This window comes from Thunnus maccoyii, chromosome 18 (assembly GCF_910596095.1).
Source record: "Thunnus maccoyii chromosome 18, fThuMac1.1, whole genome shotgun sequence".
NCBI lineage: Eukaryota > Metazoa > Chordata > Actinopteri > Scombriformes > Scombridae > Thunnus > Thunnus maccoyii.
The window spans coordinates 1,380,069-1,396,156 of NC_056550.1; the positions used below are offsets into that span (position 1 = coordinate 1,380,069).

Genomic DNA, 16,088 nt, shown 5'->3' on the forward strand with positions numbered 1-16,088 from the left:
ATGATTTTTGAGTTAGCACTGTACATTCAAGTCAGGATTATCTTCATCATCTCCTTGTACCCATTGGCCCAGGGTGCCCCTTGGATCTGCTGCACCTTCCTCTCTCTATCTACCTCCTCACTGGCTCACTGGATCTTTTATGTTCAAAGTGCTGGTAAATGATAATGTAGTCAAGAGCTCCAGAAAAAGCTTGTTTAGTATGTGGTCCTTGGCACATGTCAGTAAATGTGTAACTAATCTAAAGTTAGTGTTTTTTGGCTGGACTGAATGAGTGATGAAGTTTCACCATTGGTCGGCCAGCCGAGTGTTGGCGTTTCCTCATTGGCCGTTGCTTTTTCAAAATGAATCAGCGCGACATAATGGAAGCAGAGGACAGGTGCATGATGCAGAGTGACTATGTTTCCCTTCTGAACTCTGACGCTCTTAGCTCTGGTGTTAAATACAGCAAAGTTGGCTAAACTCCTGTTTAAACAGATGTGTACCATTGTCTCTGTCGTCTCCTCCTCTCAGCTGGCAGGAGAGATGCTCCATGGTGCGTTTGGATTTTTATAACTGAACTAATACCAGGACTTTTTATTTCTCTGACGTTTTCCCATCACAAACTATGAAAAATACCATTAAAACACGAGTCTTGCGAGTAAAACATGAGACTCATGTAGGCTGTTATATCAGTTTAGTGTGGGGCGGCTGCTCTGCAGGTGCGCTTGATTTGACTGTAACTGCGGTAACTGGGCGGAGATAAGCTTTCTGAATTTGCTCCCAAAATGCTGTCAGAACTTTCATTCATAATTCCAACCTCAGCCTCCTTAACCAGGAAAGACGCAGAAAAAAGGTGTATAGAGGCATGAAGGAGAGTACATAGCTAGAACACCCCAAATAACAATCACTCTGACTTTTCACTCAATGGAGAGTGAAAAACAAGAGACATCCGCAGAGTGAAACAGATGAAAGAGCAAGGGGACTTAATAATAATTAGAATAGTTATAATTAGACAGAAAAAAAATCTGTTCTCTTTCAAATCAAATATCCCAAGATATGAGTGGAAAGTATTGTTCTTGCAACTGCATTTATAACCTTTTTTGACTCAAACATAGCTTAACCATGTCATGTGATATGCTACTTTACCAGCAAATATTACTGGGACCGCTAGTGAAAATTACAGATGAACATTTAATATACAGGAATTCACATTGTAGACACTACCACTGACTATCCCTGTAACAAACTGGCCACAATTCCACACACTGACCATATACTAGGTTTTGACCTAGTCTTGTTCATGTGGTGTTTGTTCATTACACTTTATTTCTTAAGAGCTGCAGGAAACTAATAATACACATCTGTCCACATCAATCCTTCTTTGCATGATTTCACCTTGCCATTGAAAATGTTGACTTGTGCATGTGTGAGCAGCACAGGTTCACACACGATGAGTTCATTTCCATTGTTACCAGAAATACAAATCATTTGCTGAGCACACATCTGGCTCTGGCAATTGTTAACAGACTTGATGTTGGTATGAGTCAATGGTTTTATAAAATGTTCCAGAGCATCTACTAAAGCACAATCAGTGCAAAGATGGTCTTCAGTCAAAGTAAGATCAGTACAGGCACCAGTGGCCAAAATACACTGAAAATGAAAACACAAATTCTTTCAATTTCAACATTATCAGTAAACTGTCAGAATTTATTTTACTGCTTACTTAAAGTTGTGCTGTACAAGGGTTGTAACAAAATGGTGACAGATGTAGACCAAAGACTATAGACAGTAATAGAAGTGACAGGAGTTATTTACCTTAGAAAATGTATCTTAGTTGATGTATGTTAGAGGGTTTGATGTTAGTTGTTTGTAGCTGAGAAATGCATGTCAGAGTTTATGATATGTAAACTTACATCTGAGTCTCTGGAAGCTCATTATAGACAAAACTACAGAAAGAGCACAAAACACATTTCTGTTGATGAGTAATCATGTGAGTCAGAATCTGAGAGTGCAGAAACACGGCTGTTTGTGCTGAAATGTATGTTTTCAGGGCAATTCAGTTGGACTGGACTGGGACCAACTATTCACTTATAAATGAATTACTGACAAGTTTGCAAATATAATATAATATTTAAAATTATTTGATTTTTGCACATGAAAAAAAAAACATTTCACATGTTCACTGTAAGATAAACAGAGGAAAAAATCATTATAATTTAAATAATAAATAAATAATAATTTTAAATAAATATTTTTTCTAATTGGGCATTTTAATGCAATATTTAGTTCTCCCAAAACAAAACTTTATCAGTTGACCTGGAAAAATGATTAAACTAAAAGAATGAAACTCTTGGTTACAGTCACTAGTAGCAAGTAGCCCCAAGGGGACAGATTGTGATGTTTCCCACAACCACAGTAGTGAACACCTGCCAAGTAAGTGTGGCTTCCACATGGTGGCCTTCATTCATGAGTAAGATGTGGCATAAAAATCAAATTCACTCGAGTGGATAGTTAATAACAAAAATCCTTTAATAAATATAGTGTAATACTTATAATGGGCTGATAATTATAAAAAATACACCAGCGTATATCGGCACACTTGCTGTCCCCAGGTTGTTTTGTTTGAATCATGCCACCATAGAGTTCCAATAAAGTCTTACAACTTTCCCAAGCCAAAGCTTTAGTGAGCACAGAGCTAGTGCTAAAGCTAGCTTGCTGGATCATGCTTAAAACTTGTTTAAATTTGTTTTAGGGCGCTCAATAGTTTTGTCATTAATAAGCTTCCACAGTATTCTCATCTTGCGTAATCAAATCAGAAATCTTGCCCTTTGTCATCTTAGTAGCACAGTGTAAACATTGTTTAGCCATGACAGAGGTAAATCTCAGACATCGAATGCTTTTATGTATACCATACTCTGTATTTTGCTGCCACATTCAAGACAATAACGGTAAATATATCTTGCCAGCACAAAGTAGATTATTTCGTTTAGGGGTCTGAAATGTCAAAAAATAATAAAAAACAAAACAAAACCAGCAATCAGTGCGTAAGCTTATTCAGGCCCAAATTTGAAGCAATGTCTCTTCAATAAATAAATCACGTAAATAAGACACAAATTAATTTAAATAAATAGATAAATAAATAAATATACTTATATACAATGAACAGATGCAGGACAACCTCTAAAATGAGCCTTCTTGAAATAAAAAAGGCAGACCAACTAAAACATGCATGGTCTGCCATGTCTGTACAGTACAGAGTACTGTACAGTTCATTTCAGTGTAGTCAGCGATTAGCTAGAGGCAAGCAGCTACACTTTATGCGCTGCTGCGGATGCATTTGGCACAACCTAATACTGGCTGTCACTGAGCCAATCCTTTCAGTTGGCAGTCAGCACATCTGAGGACACACAAGAGGCAAAAAGTAGCACAGTGGCTCACTGTTGGACTCATCCATCTCCTTTTAATATCAGATGAGAGCTGGAAAAAACATGACTACTGGCTTCAAAATGATTTGTTTTTCTTTTATAACATCAATAACATATTTCCATGTTAAATATATACTTTGGTTTATGGGAAACATTACTATTTTTTCCTCTAACTCAGAGTCAGACACACTTCCAGATGCCTTTTTGTATTCATTTGGCAATACAAAGGCATGTTGAAGGCCAAGCTTAGCCTGGCTTAGCTCAGTTTATGGATGTACATGGGAATCTAAGGTTAAAAGTTGAAATAAACCAGATTATCCCTAAATTTAGATTTAGAGGTGGTCTATGCTGCATTAGTCCCCATCAACTTTTTAGGTTACATGTTTAACATTTCAAACTGTTCTCTGTGTTGCAGTGATGGTGTTTCTGTACATTAGTGCTGGATGCACTAGTTTCCTCCCCACTTGCCCAACAAAATGGGACTAAACACATCTTAAAGGCTACTGCAAAACACTGCACACTGCAGAGCGAAAACATATCATTCAACAAGAACTTATGTTAAATCTAACATATCTCATCTGACAAGTCAACACATACAAACATGTGAACAGGTTGAGAAGTAACAAAAGCTCTTGAAGTTTTGTTTTTCCTCACATTATGCACTCAGGCCATTGGCTGTTTTGCCTTTGAAAAACAATTTGAAGTGTTAGGTTTGATATGAAGTCATTTCTCTCAGTTTGTGGCAATGTTAGGGACATTATACTATCAGTGACAATTGTAATATGCTAATTGCAATTCAAACATTTAGTGTTGTTAGACCAGTCATGGATTGTTGGAGTACTGCATTCATACACTGAGCTAAACTATGCTATCTGCATAGAAACATAATAGATTTATCTGACTCTGGGTTAATAAGAACATTTGAAAATTCACAGAAACTAAAAAATCTTGTATCCTGTGACCCTGGCCCTGACCCTAAATACTGAAATCCCCCAACCTTTCTTTTTATCTTTGAAGTAACCTGACCTCAGCTAAGGGGTTCACACAATGCATTTGCAGCTTCAGAACTACACAAACTAAAATTGATAGACTAACCATCATGTGTTTCTATTATCATTTAAAAGATGAAAAGAAAAGCAAAGTACAGTTTAGTTCCAAAATTAGATGTAGCCCAATTTGGACAAAACTTCCTTAGATCCACCTTGCAAGATTGCTTGCATGAAGCAGCACTCCCTCTGCTAATTGACTGAAGTTATTTATTAGGTTGAGTCCAGAAATAAGTCAGTTTGAGTCCCACAGTTGCCTTGTATGAATTCATGAAACCTTTCTGAGAGAAAAGCTCTCCAGCATCAGAGTCAAATGCTTTCTGCACACTCTGCTTTCCATTTTACATTGTTCATGTTGCACTGCCTCACCAACACATTTCCCCTTTAAAAACACAACATTCACAGTTTACAACAGTTTCTCCTCCAGATCTGTAAATTAAATGTGTATAAAAAAAAATGAAGAGCAGGGAAAAACTGTGAAACAATGAGCCAATCAAGCGTGCAACTCCAACACAAAAAACAAACAATGTAAACAGTTGTTTTTCAAATTTTCTCCCTTTTTTGATTTCTGATAAGACACAGAAATGGAAAAAGGTAGCGGTATCCCAAAAAGAGAGGAACCTGTGAGTCCATGAAACACACTTCACACACAGAGGAAGGGAGAAAAGAGAGAAAGAGAAGTTCCATCCCTGTCATTCACTTCCTGAACTGCATTTTTTTTTTGTTCTCTCTGATTCCTGTTTCATCGCCTGGCATATGGTGTCTCTCTATAAACAAGAGAGACTGAACCTTTGATACCCTCTGAGAAAAAGAATAACAGCAGTTATATTACACAGAGTGATGGAAATAGAAACGTCAGTACTCATGGTCTTCAGGACTTAATTTGTTTCACTGACCATATACAGTATGTGTGTGAGTGTGTTTACAGTGTATGAGCACATGTGCGAGTTCCACCATATTAGCTCAAACACAAAAGTCTTTATTTCCCTTTTCCTAATTCCTCAATGCTGCAGCTGGATCTGTGCATGTCACTTCCTTTAGTATCCAATCACTTCAAAAAAATCAACAAAGTCTTCAAAGAAGCTCTCCATAACCTAAACCCTTTTGTTTATTCCAAAAAAGAAACTTGCTGTCAGACAAGACGTCACACCAAGCTTTTCACTCCAGCATCTTCTTAAATGAAACTCAAATGCCATCCCATCATCCTCTGGGTCTGGCATGTACCATCAGCTGCCTTCCTGCCTCTCTGTCTGCCTGTTGGTCAGTCTACTCAATGGGATGTGGAGGAAGACGGGCAGGGTGGGGGGCCAGGTAATGAGGAAGGATGTGGTACAGTAGGAGCAGTTCAGTCTCCTGGCTGGCATTTGAGAAAAGAGTGAGGAAGAGTTAAGAGGAGGAAGGTTGAAGTATGGCGGTCGGTTGGTCAGTCGGCGGGGTGGGTCAGTGGTCTTACTCGATGACCATGCAGTGGGGCAGGTGCTGGGAGTAGTATTTAAAGAGCTCAGCAGTGGCTCCGGGGCAGTTGGTCAGCTCCAGCTCCTCCAGCTCCTGCAGCTGGATGAGGCCTGACAGACCAGTGGTGGTCAGCAGGGGGCAACCTGGATAGACACAGCAGGAGAGACAACATTCAGCTGTGGGTGAAAGCTAAGATTGCTGCTGATGCAGTCAAATGGCCACAAAGTGTATTAGGACTGCAACTAATGATTATTCAAACTACTGATTAGTCTACTGGTTTATTTCCAATTATTTTCTCAATCAAACAATTTACATTTTATAGACCAAAGATGATAATATATGCCCATCACAATTTCCTAAAACCCAACATGACATCATCAAATGTCTTGGTTTGTCAAACCAACAATCTAAAACCTAAAGATACTCAGACACTCAAAAAAAAGCAGAAAATCCTCACAATTTACTAAAACTGGAGAGTGTTGGCATTATGCTTGAAAAATGATTTAAATGATTTATTGATTATCAAAATAATTTTTGTTTATTGACTAATTAATTTCAGCTCTTCAGTTTATTCACTTTCTATGAGAATCAAAAACTGCTTATTAGATCATGAGATATCTTGTGTGCAAAGTTGACACAACTGTTCCTGTTGTGACCAGATGTGGTCATCTAGTGCTCCATTTCGAAATAGTGGAGCAGGCACTAGATGGCACTATGGGCTCCAGAAAGAAGCACAGAGGTGAAGTGAAAGGACAGTTTCACAATTTGTGTCTTCAAACAGTCAGGTGCCAAAGAGGACTTTGGCACTAAAAAGACTGTAAAGATATCTACTTGATTTGACGTTTGGACGCTGAAGCTTCATATTAGCTTCAGATAAACATTTAAATACATTTTTACACAGAAGGAGGACTGTGGATTTTGTCCTCCATCACTTCCATTGTAAGTGCATTATGAAGGGATCTTCTAATGGTCAGTATGAACAGAAGGAATGATTACAGCAATGAAAAATGGTGAACCTGTCCTTTAATGTGATCCACTTCAATACAATGTTACATGGTTCAGCTGGTGGGATTATATGAAGAGTAAATATGTAGGCTTTTATGAACAAAATGCTACTACATTTCCTGAACAGTGGTATCTTTGTTGTTGAGGCCCATGATAGCTTGGCATGAGCAGTGTGAATATAATGAATGAGTTCATTAGATGAATTGCAAGTCACATCAGTTACTGAATCACAAAATAAAATGAAAATCACACACAAATATGTTCTTGCTTCTTTACTTATTGTGTATTTTTAATGTTCTTATCCATGCAAGAACACCAAAGGTTTATGCAGATGTTATAAGACATGTTATAAAACATGTGTCTCAGTGTGGATAGAATACTGATGGTCAGGTCACATTTCAATTAATAGTAAGGACTTTCTATGGGGAAATATGAGAATACAGATCATACCTGCTAGAGACAGTAGACGAAGGCTCCTCATTCCAAACAAATGCTGCAGTCCAAAATCCTGCACCTGCATGCACGCACACACACACACACACACACACAAGCATTCCAAATAAAGACCACTGTAGGAGAAATATTAATCATAGGTAGGTTGATTTTGATGCTTAAAAGTGAAAGAACAATTGTTTCTATCATGTTTCTATCAATAAATCATTAACACCATTAAAGAGGTATTGTACACTTAAACGTGTTTTTTGAGCTGTAGACTGAATTATATGACTGTACTGTGATGAAACACATCAATGCTGGTGTTAATATTGACATTGACACCAAATTTATAAAAATTGGCATTTCATGGGTTGAAAATGGCTCAACATGCCATCTACTGTTTTAAATCAGCCCTGAACCTTGCAAGGCCAATACTGACATAGAGTTGACCGTTTGGGACTTGTCTACATGAAACCCCCCCCACACTACACCTTCCTATGGCTACAGCTACAAACTGACACTCCCTCACAGACACACACACAAACCAGAGAGCCTCCACTAGCTCAGCTTCAACAAAGCTACCACACAGAAACTTTCACAACTTTTAAGGACTACCAATGTGCTTCTAGTGGCAGTCAAAGCTCCAGCAGAATATCTGTGTTTCCAGCATGGACATGCAGAGACTGACAGCAGCTGCTCATAGCTGTTAGCTCTGACTACCAGCTCTACATCTATTCATGCTACACTGAACATTGGTCAGTCGGTGTCCCCTTACCTCCTGTGTCACACACTACATAGCCATGAGGCCACACCCCCTACAGTCTTTGTCCTGTACAGTCCTCTGCTGCATTTTTGAAATATTCTGGGAGGGAGCTTGCAGAATTTGGGTGTGTAGTTACTCTTTAAAGTTGAAGCTACTCCCTTACAAGTTGTCATCTTTAGTTTTCCCATCAAACAAATGCTTGCAGGTTATAAACTCAATTAGCAGACTCTGAACTTGAGTGTTGTAATCTCTCGTGGTGAACATCAGGTCTGCATTATGTTTAGTCAGTGTGACAGTATTGTTATGAGATAATGTAATGCAGACTTTTCTGTGCTGAAACTGCATTACTTATATGTCTGTTCACTGTAAAACATCACAGGACATAACAGTGAGCTAATGGATTTTCATACTATAGAGAAATGAATAAAAACCAATGGCTACCTGGGATTAAAGAGGAAATTCTACCAAAAATATGTGCCCGAATGCATGAATGGTCCAACTCCACTCAAAAATGTGTTTCCCTTATTGTTCCCTCGGTTAGATGTTTAAGCTGCACTGTGCAAAATGATGCATGTGCAGCCTATGAGCAGTATTTGTGACATACAATTTGACTCTGCTGTCATGCTTTGTCACATCTTTTTGTATGTGTTTTTTGTTACCTGACAGCACCAGCGCAGATAGAGGCTCCTTAGTGATGACATGGTGGACAAGTATCCCAAGCCAGTGTCTGTGATCCGCACACACCTTAAAGTAGACACAATAAACAACAAGACAATGAGAAACAGTGGTGGAAACAAAGCATTAACACGCTCTGACTCTTAATAGACTGGCATTTATGTACTGTAATTTCTAATTGCATAGATGCTAACATATATGCTAATATCAATATTTACTCAGTGACCAATTTTTATTCTTGTTCCCACAGGTGGATGTTTGAGCTTCACTGTGCAGAATGATGTATGTGCAGAGTTTGACACTAGAAGGTTGTTTTCACATTAATCGCCTGAAAATGGAAAGTTTCTCTGGGCTAATCACGGCCCTGTAATCAACTTACACAAACTTAATGTGGAAACCTGAAGCCTCCAGTGCACACACACTGAGAATGGACTTTACTGTGAAGAAGGAGATATCTTGTGTCCAGCAGTTAAACTTTTGATTTGCATATTCATAGATTCTGGATTTTTAATGAGGGCAAAGGAGGAGATGCCATTCTAATGATTTGCTGAAGCACACGAAATGCTGTTATTTTGATATCAGCAGTCAGATAGATGGAAGAGACCAGCACTCCTTCAGAGGGAGTGTGTGCACAGAAAGCGACAGCTCAACAATCAAATCTTCAACTGAAAGAGCTGTTGTGGATAAATGACACAACAAGATATCAGTAGTGTGGAGATACACCAGTGATTAAACCTATGCACTAAAACAAGCTATGACATTTATCAACATTTATATATAGCTTCTTCAGTCCAATTTGTCATTTGCATTTCCACCCTATCCACCCAGTCTTGTTGCTAAGGAAGGCAACATGAGCAAGTCCACTGTTTTAAGTTGAGCTAAGCGGAAATACCATCTTCATCATTACAGAGATCTCAATGGAACACATCTCACACTGGGATTTATTATCAACCACGCAAGCCATTAGGCATTCTGGCCCCTCACATGCATTCCTCGATATATATTTGTACATATGTTTTAACTCAGTAGCCATGCCAACATGTACCCTGTTTCTGCTGAATAACTGAAGCTAAGCAGGTGTGGGCTTGGCTAGTACTTGGATGGGAGACCTCCTTGGTAAAACTAAGTTGCTGTTTGAAGTGGTGTTGGTGGGCCAGTAGGGGGTAGTCTTGTCTCTGTTCCTGATTAATCCCAATGCCCCACTGTAGGAGATGCTGTCCTTTGCATGAGATGTTAAACCAAGTTCCTGCTACATGACGCACATTTTCATATTTAGACATCACTCCTGGAGTTGGGGGTGTTCCTCAGAGATAAAGCTGAGCTACTGACACAAGTGAAGTGCTCTCAAGGGACTCTCCATAACCTCTTGTTCCCATTCTCCCTTCCACAAAGTAAGGTTGTAAAAAAATAGGCAATAAATGAAAAGTGCAAAGCAATAATCTCCTTTGAAGTTCTCTACATGTTACACGGTGTGCTGTCACTGTGTATAAATAAGTAGAGCAATGCACTTGGTTTTAGCTTGGTAGTCAGTGCAGTTGTCTATGATCCGGGAGACTCGAGTTCAGGACCCAGTGTAGGGACTTCCTTTGTAAGAAAGTTTATTCACTTATTTTATATATATTTTAATATCCTAAAATTAATAGCGTAGTAAAAACAAAAACTGTATAAATAAATATAAATAATTTTGCTGCCACAACAAATAGAGATACAAATACAAATACTGGGCTCTCTGCATATCCCTAATATGTATGAGTGGTAGCTGGTGATTATTTACCTGTACCTACAGGTACTAAGGGCTTCTGCTTACCCACTAGCAATGTTGTTGTCTAACTTGGTGCACTAAGCTTTGTCTGAAGACTGGTTCATTTACTCAACAACTGAGTCAGAAAAGCAAACATTCCATCCATACCAAGGATCCTTCTCACAAAGTACAAGAAAACAAAATGCACCTCAGATTGAAAACTCTGTTTGAGTCATTGCTGTATGAAAATCACAGGTGAGGCAAGGCAACTTTATTTGTATAGCATGTTTCATATACGGAGGCAATTGAAAGTGCTTTAAAGAAAATAGAGAAAAATGAGATAGCATAGTAAGATGAAAAGATTAAAAAGTATAAAAGACATAAAGAAGAATAAAAGTCACTTGCAATTTAGAGTCATAGTACAATTGTTAGAAACAATTAAAGGCAAAGGTGAACATAAAAGTCTTTAACCTGTTTTTAAAAGTAAGACTTGGGTCAGATCTGAGATCTTCTGGAAGTTTATTCCAGCTATGTGTAGCATAATAGCTGAATGTGACTTCACCATGTTTTGTTTTAATCCTAGGGACAGTTAGCAGCCCGGTCCCTAATGACCTAAGACATCTATTGGGTATATAAAATGGAAGCAAGTCAAGAGATGTATTTTGGATCTAAACCATTAAGTGATTTATAGACAAGTAACAGTATTTTTGAATTCAGTTCGATGTTACACCAGTAGCCAATGCAGAGATCTGAGAACTGGTGTAATATGCTCAGCCTTCTTAGTTTTTGTTAGAACTCTAGCAGCAGCACTCTAAATGAACTGTAGCTTCCTAAGTGCTTTTTGGGAAGGTCCGAGCAGAGACTATTACAATAGTCTAACCTACCTTTTCAAGGTCTATTTGGACATGTATCCTCTAATTCTTGCGACATTTTTCAGATAACAATAGGCTGATTTTGTTATTGACTTGATGTGGGTGTTAAAATTTAGATCTGAGTCAATAATGACACCAAGATTTCTGGCTTAATTTCTGGACTTTAAAGAAAGGGAGCGTGTAATTCACAAAGCACCTGCAAAGGGTGAGATTCACAGCAAACTGCACTTCCAAGCATCATGCTGTGCCTGTGCAATTTGCATGTATGGTAATTTCAATGTAAATAAGCCTTGTTGTAAGAACCGTCTAATTCACAAAGACCAGCACTAATTGCCACACGCAGTTAGGGTGATGCTATTAACGTCTTCAGATAGTTGGTGCTTACTGTGCACACAGTCACTCACTCACTCTCTCTCTCTGTCTCTCTCTCTTCAAATCTTCAAGTTTGTGAGGCTTGAACAATATTGAATTGATGTTGAATGATATCAAGGGCGAAATCTTCAGTCAGACATTTGGGGGCATCAACTGAGTAGGCTTGTCTTGGACTGTCAGCCACTTAAAAATAAAAATGTGCTGACAGCTCTGATGGAGCTCAGGATTCATCCATAAGGGCTGCTTTATTAAAAACATTTCCACCATACAGACCTGAATCTGTGTGTAACAGCTGACCTGTGTAGATGTGTAGTAGAACACAGAACATTAATTCCCGTCAGATCCTGACTGATCTGATGTTAATGAAGTTACCGCTGCTAGGTCACGTGCATAGATGTGCACAGCCTCTTTTTTAGTTTGGAGACACTGTGTGATTCTGCAGCCAGCTGTGACACACAGCTAGCTGTGGGCAACAAACAGAACATCAGTAATGATATTTCTGCAAAATCCCGGATACATTCAGTGACACCTAAACAATATTATTGTAAGATTCAGACATTAATCTAACACGTGTCAGACCTGCTTGAGTCATATTAATAGCTGTAGCCTATTTTGATGGATATTTTCAGTAGATTATGTTATAGATGTGAAATACTAGAGAAGCAAAAGAAGCAAAATACATTTGTTGGTTTGTGATTGTGGAGAGCTCTGTGTGTGTGCGCACCTCTGCTAATTAAAGACATACAATTTGAGGCTTTTGTGCTCTCTGCAGTTTTCATTATGGACCAATCTGTGTGCTGAAATGTGGAGGAAAGCCTGAAACACTGGAAACCACTCTGCTCACTCGAACAAACGTAAAACAAGGGCAGATTGCACTCCACTGCAAAACTTTCTGGGTGTGTTTGCGCCAGCAAATCATTAGCACAAAATCTTCTGTGAATAGGACCCTAAAACGGGGCAGATTGAGGGTGCAAATGCTGTGCAATTCATAGTGCTATTAGTGGGCGCAATCCACTCTTTGTGGATTTGGCCCTTTGTTTTTTTCTTTGTTTAGTTGGAGGAAATGGTGGCATCTAGTAATTGATTTGATCGATGCATAGACCTAGTGAGTCTTTAAGAGAATAGTCACTTGGTAAAAGAGCTTTGTATGTTTGAGTGTTGTCCACATAGTTTTGGTAAGAAATTTTGTTCTTTCACATAATGAGGCCTAGTGGGGGCACATAGAGGTTGAATAAAAGAGGTCCCAGAATTGAATCTTGAGATACCCCACACGTCATGCTAGTTTGCTAAGATATGTAGTTACCAATGGAAAAAAATAGTCCCTTGTTTTTCAGATATAACCTGACTCAATCTGAGACTGTGCTGAAGAGTCCAACCTAGTTTTCCAGTCTGTATAGCAGTTGTATGGTAGATAGTGTCAAAAGCAGCAGTAAGATCCATTAACGCAAGGATTGAAATTTTGCTGGAATCAGTGTTCATGCGAATGTCCTTTAGAACTTTAATAAAACAGTTTTGGTGTTGTGACAGGTTGGAAAACCTGATTGGAATTAATCTAAGATACTATTTGAAGTTAAAAAGTTGATAACTTGATGGTAGACAACTTTTTCAATTATTTTATCTATGAAGAGTAGATTTGATATGGGTCTGTAGTTGCTAATTACAGAATCATCCAGGCTATGCTTCTTAGTAGAGGCTTAGAGAGGAAAAATGCCTGATAGGAGGGAGCTGTTAACTATTTTCAGTAAGTCTATTGCCAAGCAGCTATAAACATTTTTAAGGAAGCTTGCTGGCAGGGTGTCAAGGTAGTATGTTGAAGGCTTAAGATGTTGTATAGTTTCCTGAAGAGTTTTGTAGTCAATGGCATTAAACTCGGTCATGTTTATTGAGTTAGTTTTATATGGATATAGTGGTGACACATTTTTGTTTGATGAGGAGCTAGTTTATCCCTAAAGAAGGAGGCAAATTCATTGTATTTATCGGCAGATAGTACTTCAGGAGCTATTTGTGCCGGGAGTTGGTCAGCTTATCAACAGTGGCAAATAGAGTGTGTGCATTATTAATTATTAATTATTAGTTTGTGTTGATGTCTAGTACTTTTCAATTCTAGATTGTAGGAATGAAGTCTGTCTTTATAGATGTCATAGTGAATATGGAGCTTAGTTTTTGCCATTTACGCTGAGCTTTCCGGCACTTTTTCTGGATCTTTACATTTGCAGCATTTCTCCATAGTGCTTTTTGCTTACCAGCAGTTGATTTCACCCATACAGGACCACTGACATCAATAACGCTCACAATTTTAGAATTGTGAGAGAGGTCATTAACAGAGGCTGAGGTAAAAGTTGGTGACAGGGAAATAGACAGTACACTAATTTTCACATTCATATATTGTTTTTTAACAGTTTTCAGTTTAAAATGAATGTCAGGAGTAGCAGACAAGTCTCCAAATGATACCTGCCTACACTGAAGTATGTCTGGAAAAATAACAGCTATTCTTGCCCCTTTCTTATAAACCCTGGGAGCATTAATGAAGTTAAAATTCAGGGCTGCTGATTAAGTAAGGACAGTCTCTCTGTAATTCAAATCAAGCCAAGTTTCAGTGAGGAACATGAAATCTAATTTATGCCAAATAATTAGGTCACTGATTAGATAAGATTTATTCGATAGTGATAGTTCCATTAAGAAGTGCCGCTTTAATGGTTTTAGCGACAGACTTTAGGGACACAATGGGCAGCAATTAGACTTGATGTATTTACAGTACGTGTTGAATACTGTTTGTTTAGTCAAGCAGTGAGTTAACACTTAGAGCAGTTTGATAGTCAGGATGTTGAGATCATGATTGTGCCATGAACAGTGTTCTTGGCAGTGATGGGGATACAGGTCGAGGGGGAGGTGTAAGGGGACGTGTGGGGTAGAGGAGATGCACAAGGTTTTGGGGGTTGTAGCTGAGGGCTGGCTAGAAATGTTGGAGGCTGTGAATGAAAGTGTGTGTTTTATATGCCGGTGAGTGGAGCTAATGAGTGAGATGGAGAATGTCAGTGGCAGCCAAGAAGAGTTGTTGATGTGTCCAGGTGTGCTGCGGGAATGATTTGTCATGTGCCTGTGGAGATTGAGATAGCATGAAGAATGTTTACAGTTAGGGCATGGATGCCCTGTAGACTGGGGTGAAGGAAAGGGTGAAAAGGACTCACGCTCCTAGAAAAGATTAACATTACCAATTAAAACTAAACTGTGTGAGGAGTATTCTGACTGTAGACATGTGTGGAGACTGAGAAGCCTACTAAAATGCCCTACACCATGAAGAAGAGAGAGGATCGGCCCAGAGATAAAAAAAAATTTTGCAGTCCCTGGGTAATTTAAAAAGACTGTTAAAATTGTGCTTTAATACTTTGGACTGTTGATAGGCAGTATTATTATAATCTATATGGATAATAACATATCCGGTGTGAGGATGTTTCCTTAAAAGAGACAGGATCTGTTGGACCATGTCCTAAACCTTCGCACCACGGAAGCAATACATTGTGGCCATTTTTTCCCAATTATGGAATCACCGATCAGTGAAGCAGGAGGAGCAGGAGGAGGGGGCTTGGAGGTCTGAACCGAGGGGATTACAGCAGGACCAGGGGTAAACTACACACAGCCGGATTGTGAAGAGGAGGCATGTGTTTGAGAGCAACGGTCAACAGGAGAGACAGACTGCTTGGACACAGTCATGGAGAGTGGAGGCGGCAACAGGGGGCCATCAGACTCCTGAGATAAAGGGGGGATGCGATGACTGGCGAGTGGGTGGAAGTCCTGCTTGTCCAAGATCTTTTGGTCAGCTGGAGACCTTGAGGTGGATGGGGACAAGAGGGAAGCTTCCCACCATGTTTACCCTTATGGGCAGCAATCCATGGCTCCTTCTGGCTAGGGGTGAAGCTAACCAGGGCTCTTTGCAGTGGCAACATCCATACATGGGACAGTCAAGTCCAGTTCTCTGGCAGTTGTGGTGGTAAGAGCGGGGCACATGGTGATCAAATAATCAAGGATCTGTTCTTCATCTTTGAGCTGGTATAAGATGGATCCCTTCCAACTAGGAGATTTTCTGCGTCAGGCAGAGACAGCTGTTGTTACCGGATGGTGAGGTAAGTGGAGGCATGACTTATTGGGTCCGGTGGTGGTTGCTGGGAAAAGAGAAACATCTATGGCCAGTATAAGGAGTCATGACAGGTGTAAATGCTACTTTCTTTGGTGTAGCAGCATTAAGCAGGCAGCAACACAGGGCGAGACTTACCCACGAGGGAAACTTGTACTCACAGAAGGTCCTACTGATAGCTGTGGTTT

At 39.3% G+C, this 16,088-nt stretch overlaps 1 protein-coding gene across 3 annotated transcripts in view; it reads right to left on the reverse strand.

The window, feature by feature from the left end:
* Positions 1 to 2,253: 2,253 nt before the first annotated feature.
* The window catches only part of fbxl16 (F-box and leucine-rich repeat protein 16), a 42,778-nt gene continuing 28,943 nt past the window's right edge, over positions 2,254 to 16,088 (reverse strand). For 2 of the 3 annotated variants that reach the window (XM_042391558.1, XM_042391557.1), the window contains exons 5-7: positions 8,768 to 8,852; positions 7,361 to 7,424; positions 2,254 to 6,048 (exon numbers count right to left, since the gene is read on the reverse strand). In XM_042391558.1, the coding sequence (XP_042247492.1) occupies positions 5,900 to 6,048; positions 7,361 to 7,424; positions 8,768 to 8,852 (298 nt within the window). In that variant the 3' untranslated portion in view covers positions 2,254 to 5,899. Of the gene's footprint in view, positions 6,049 to 7,360; positions 7,425 to 8,767; positions 8,853 to 14,805; positions 15,929 to 16,088 lie in introns of those variants that run through there. The other variant, XM_042391559.1, reaches the window with a different exon arrangement.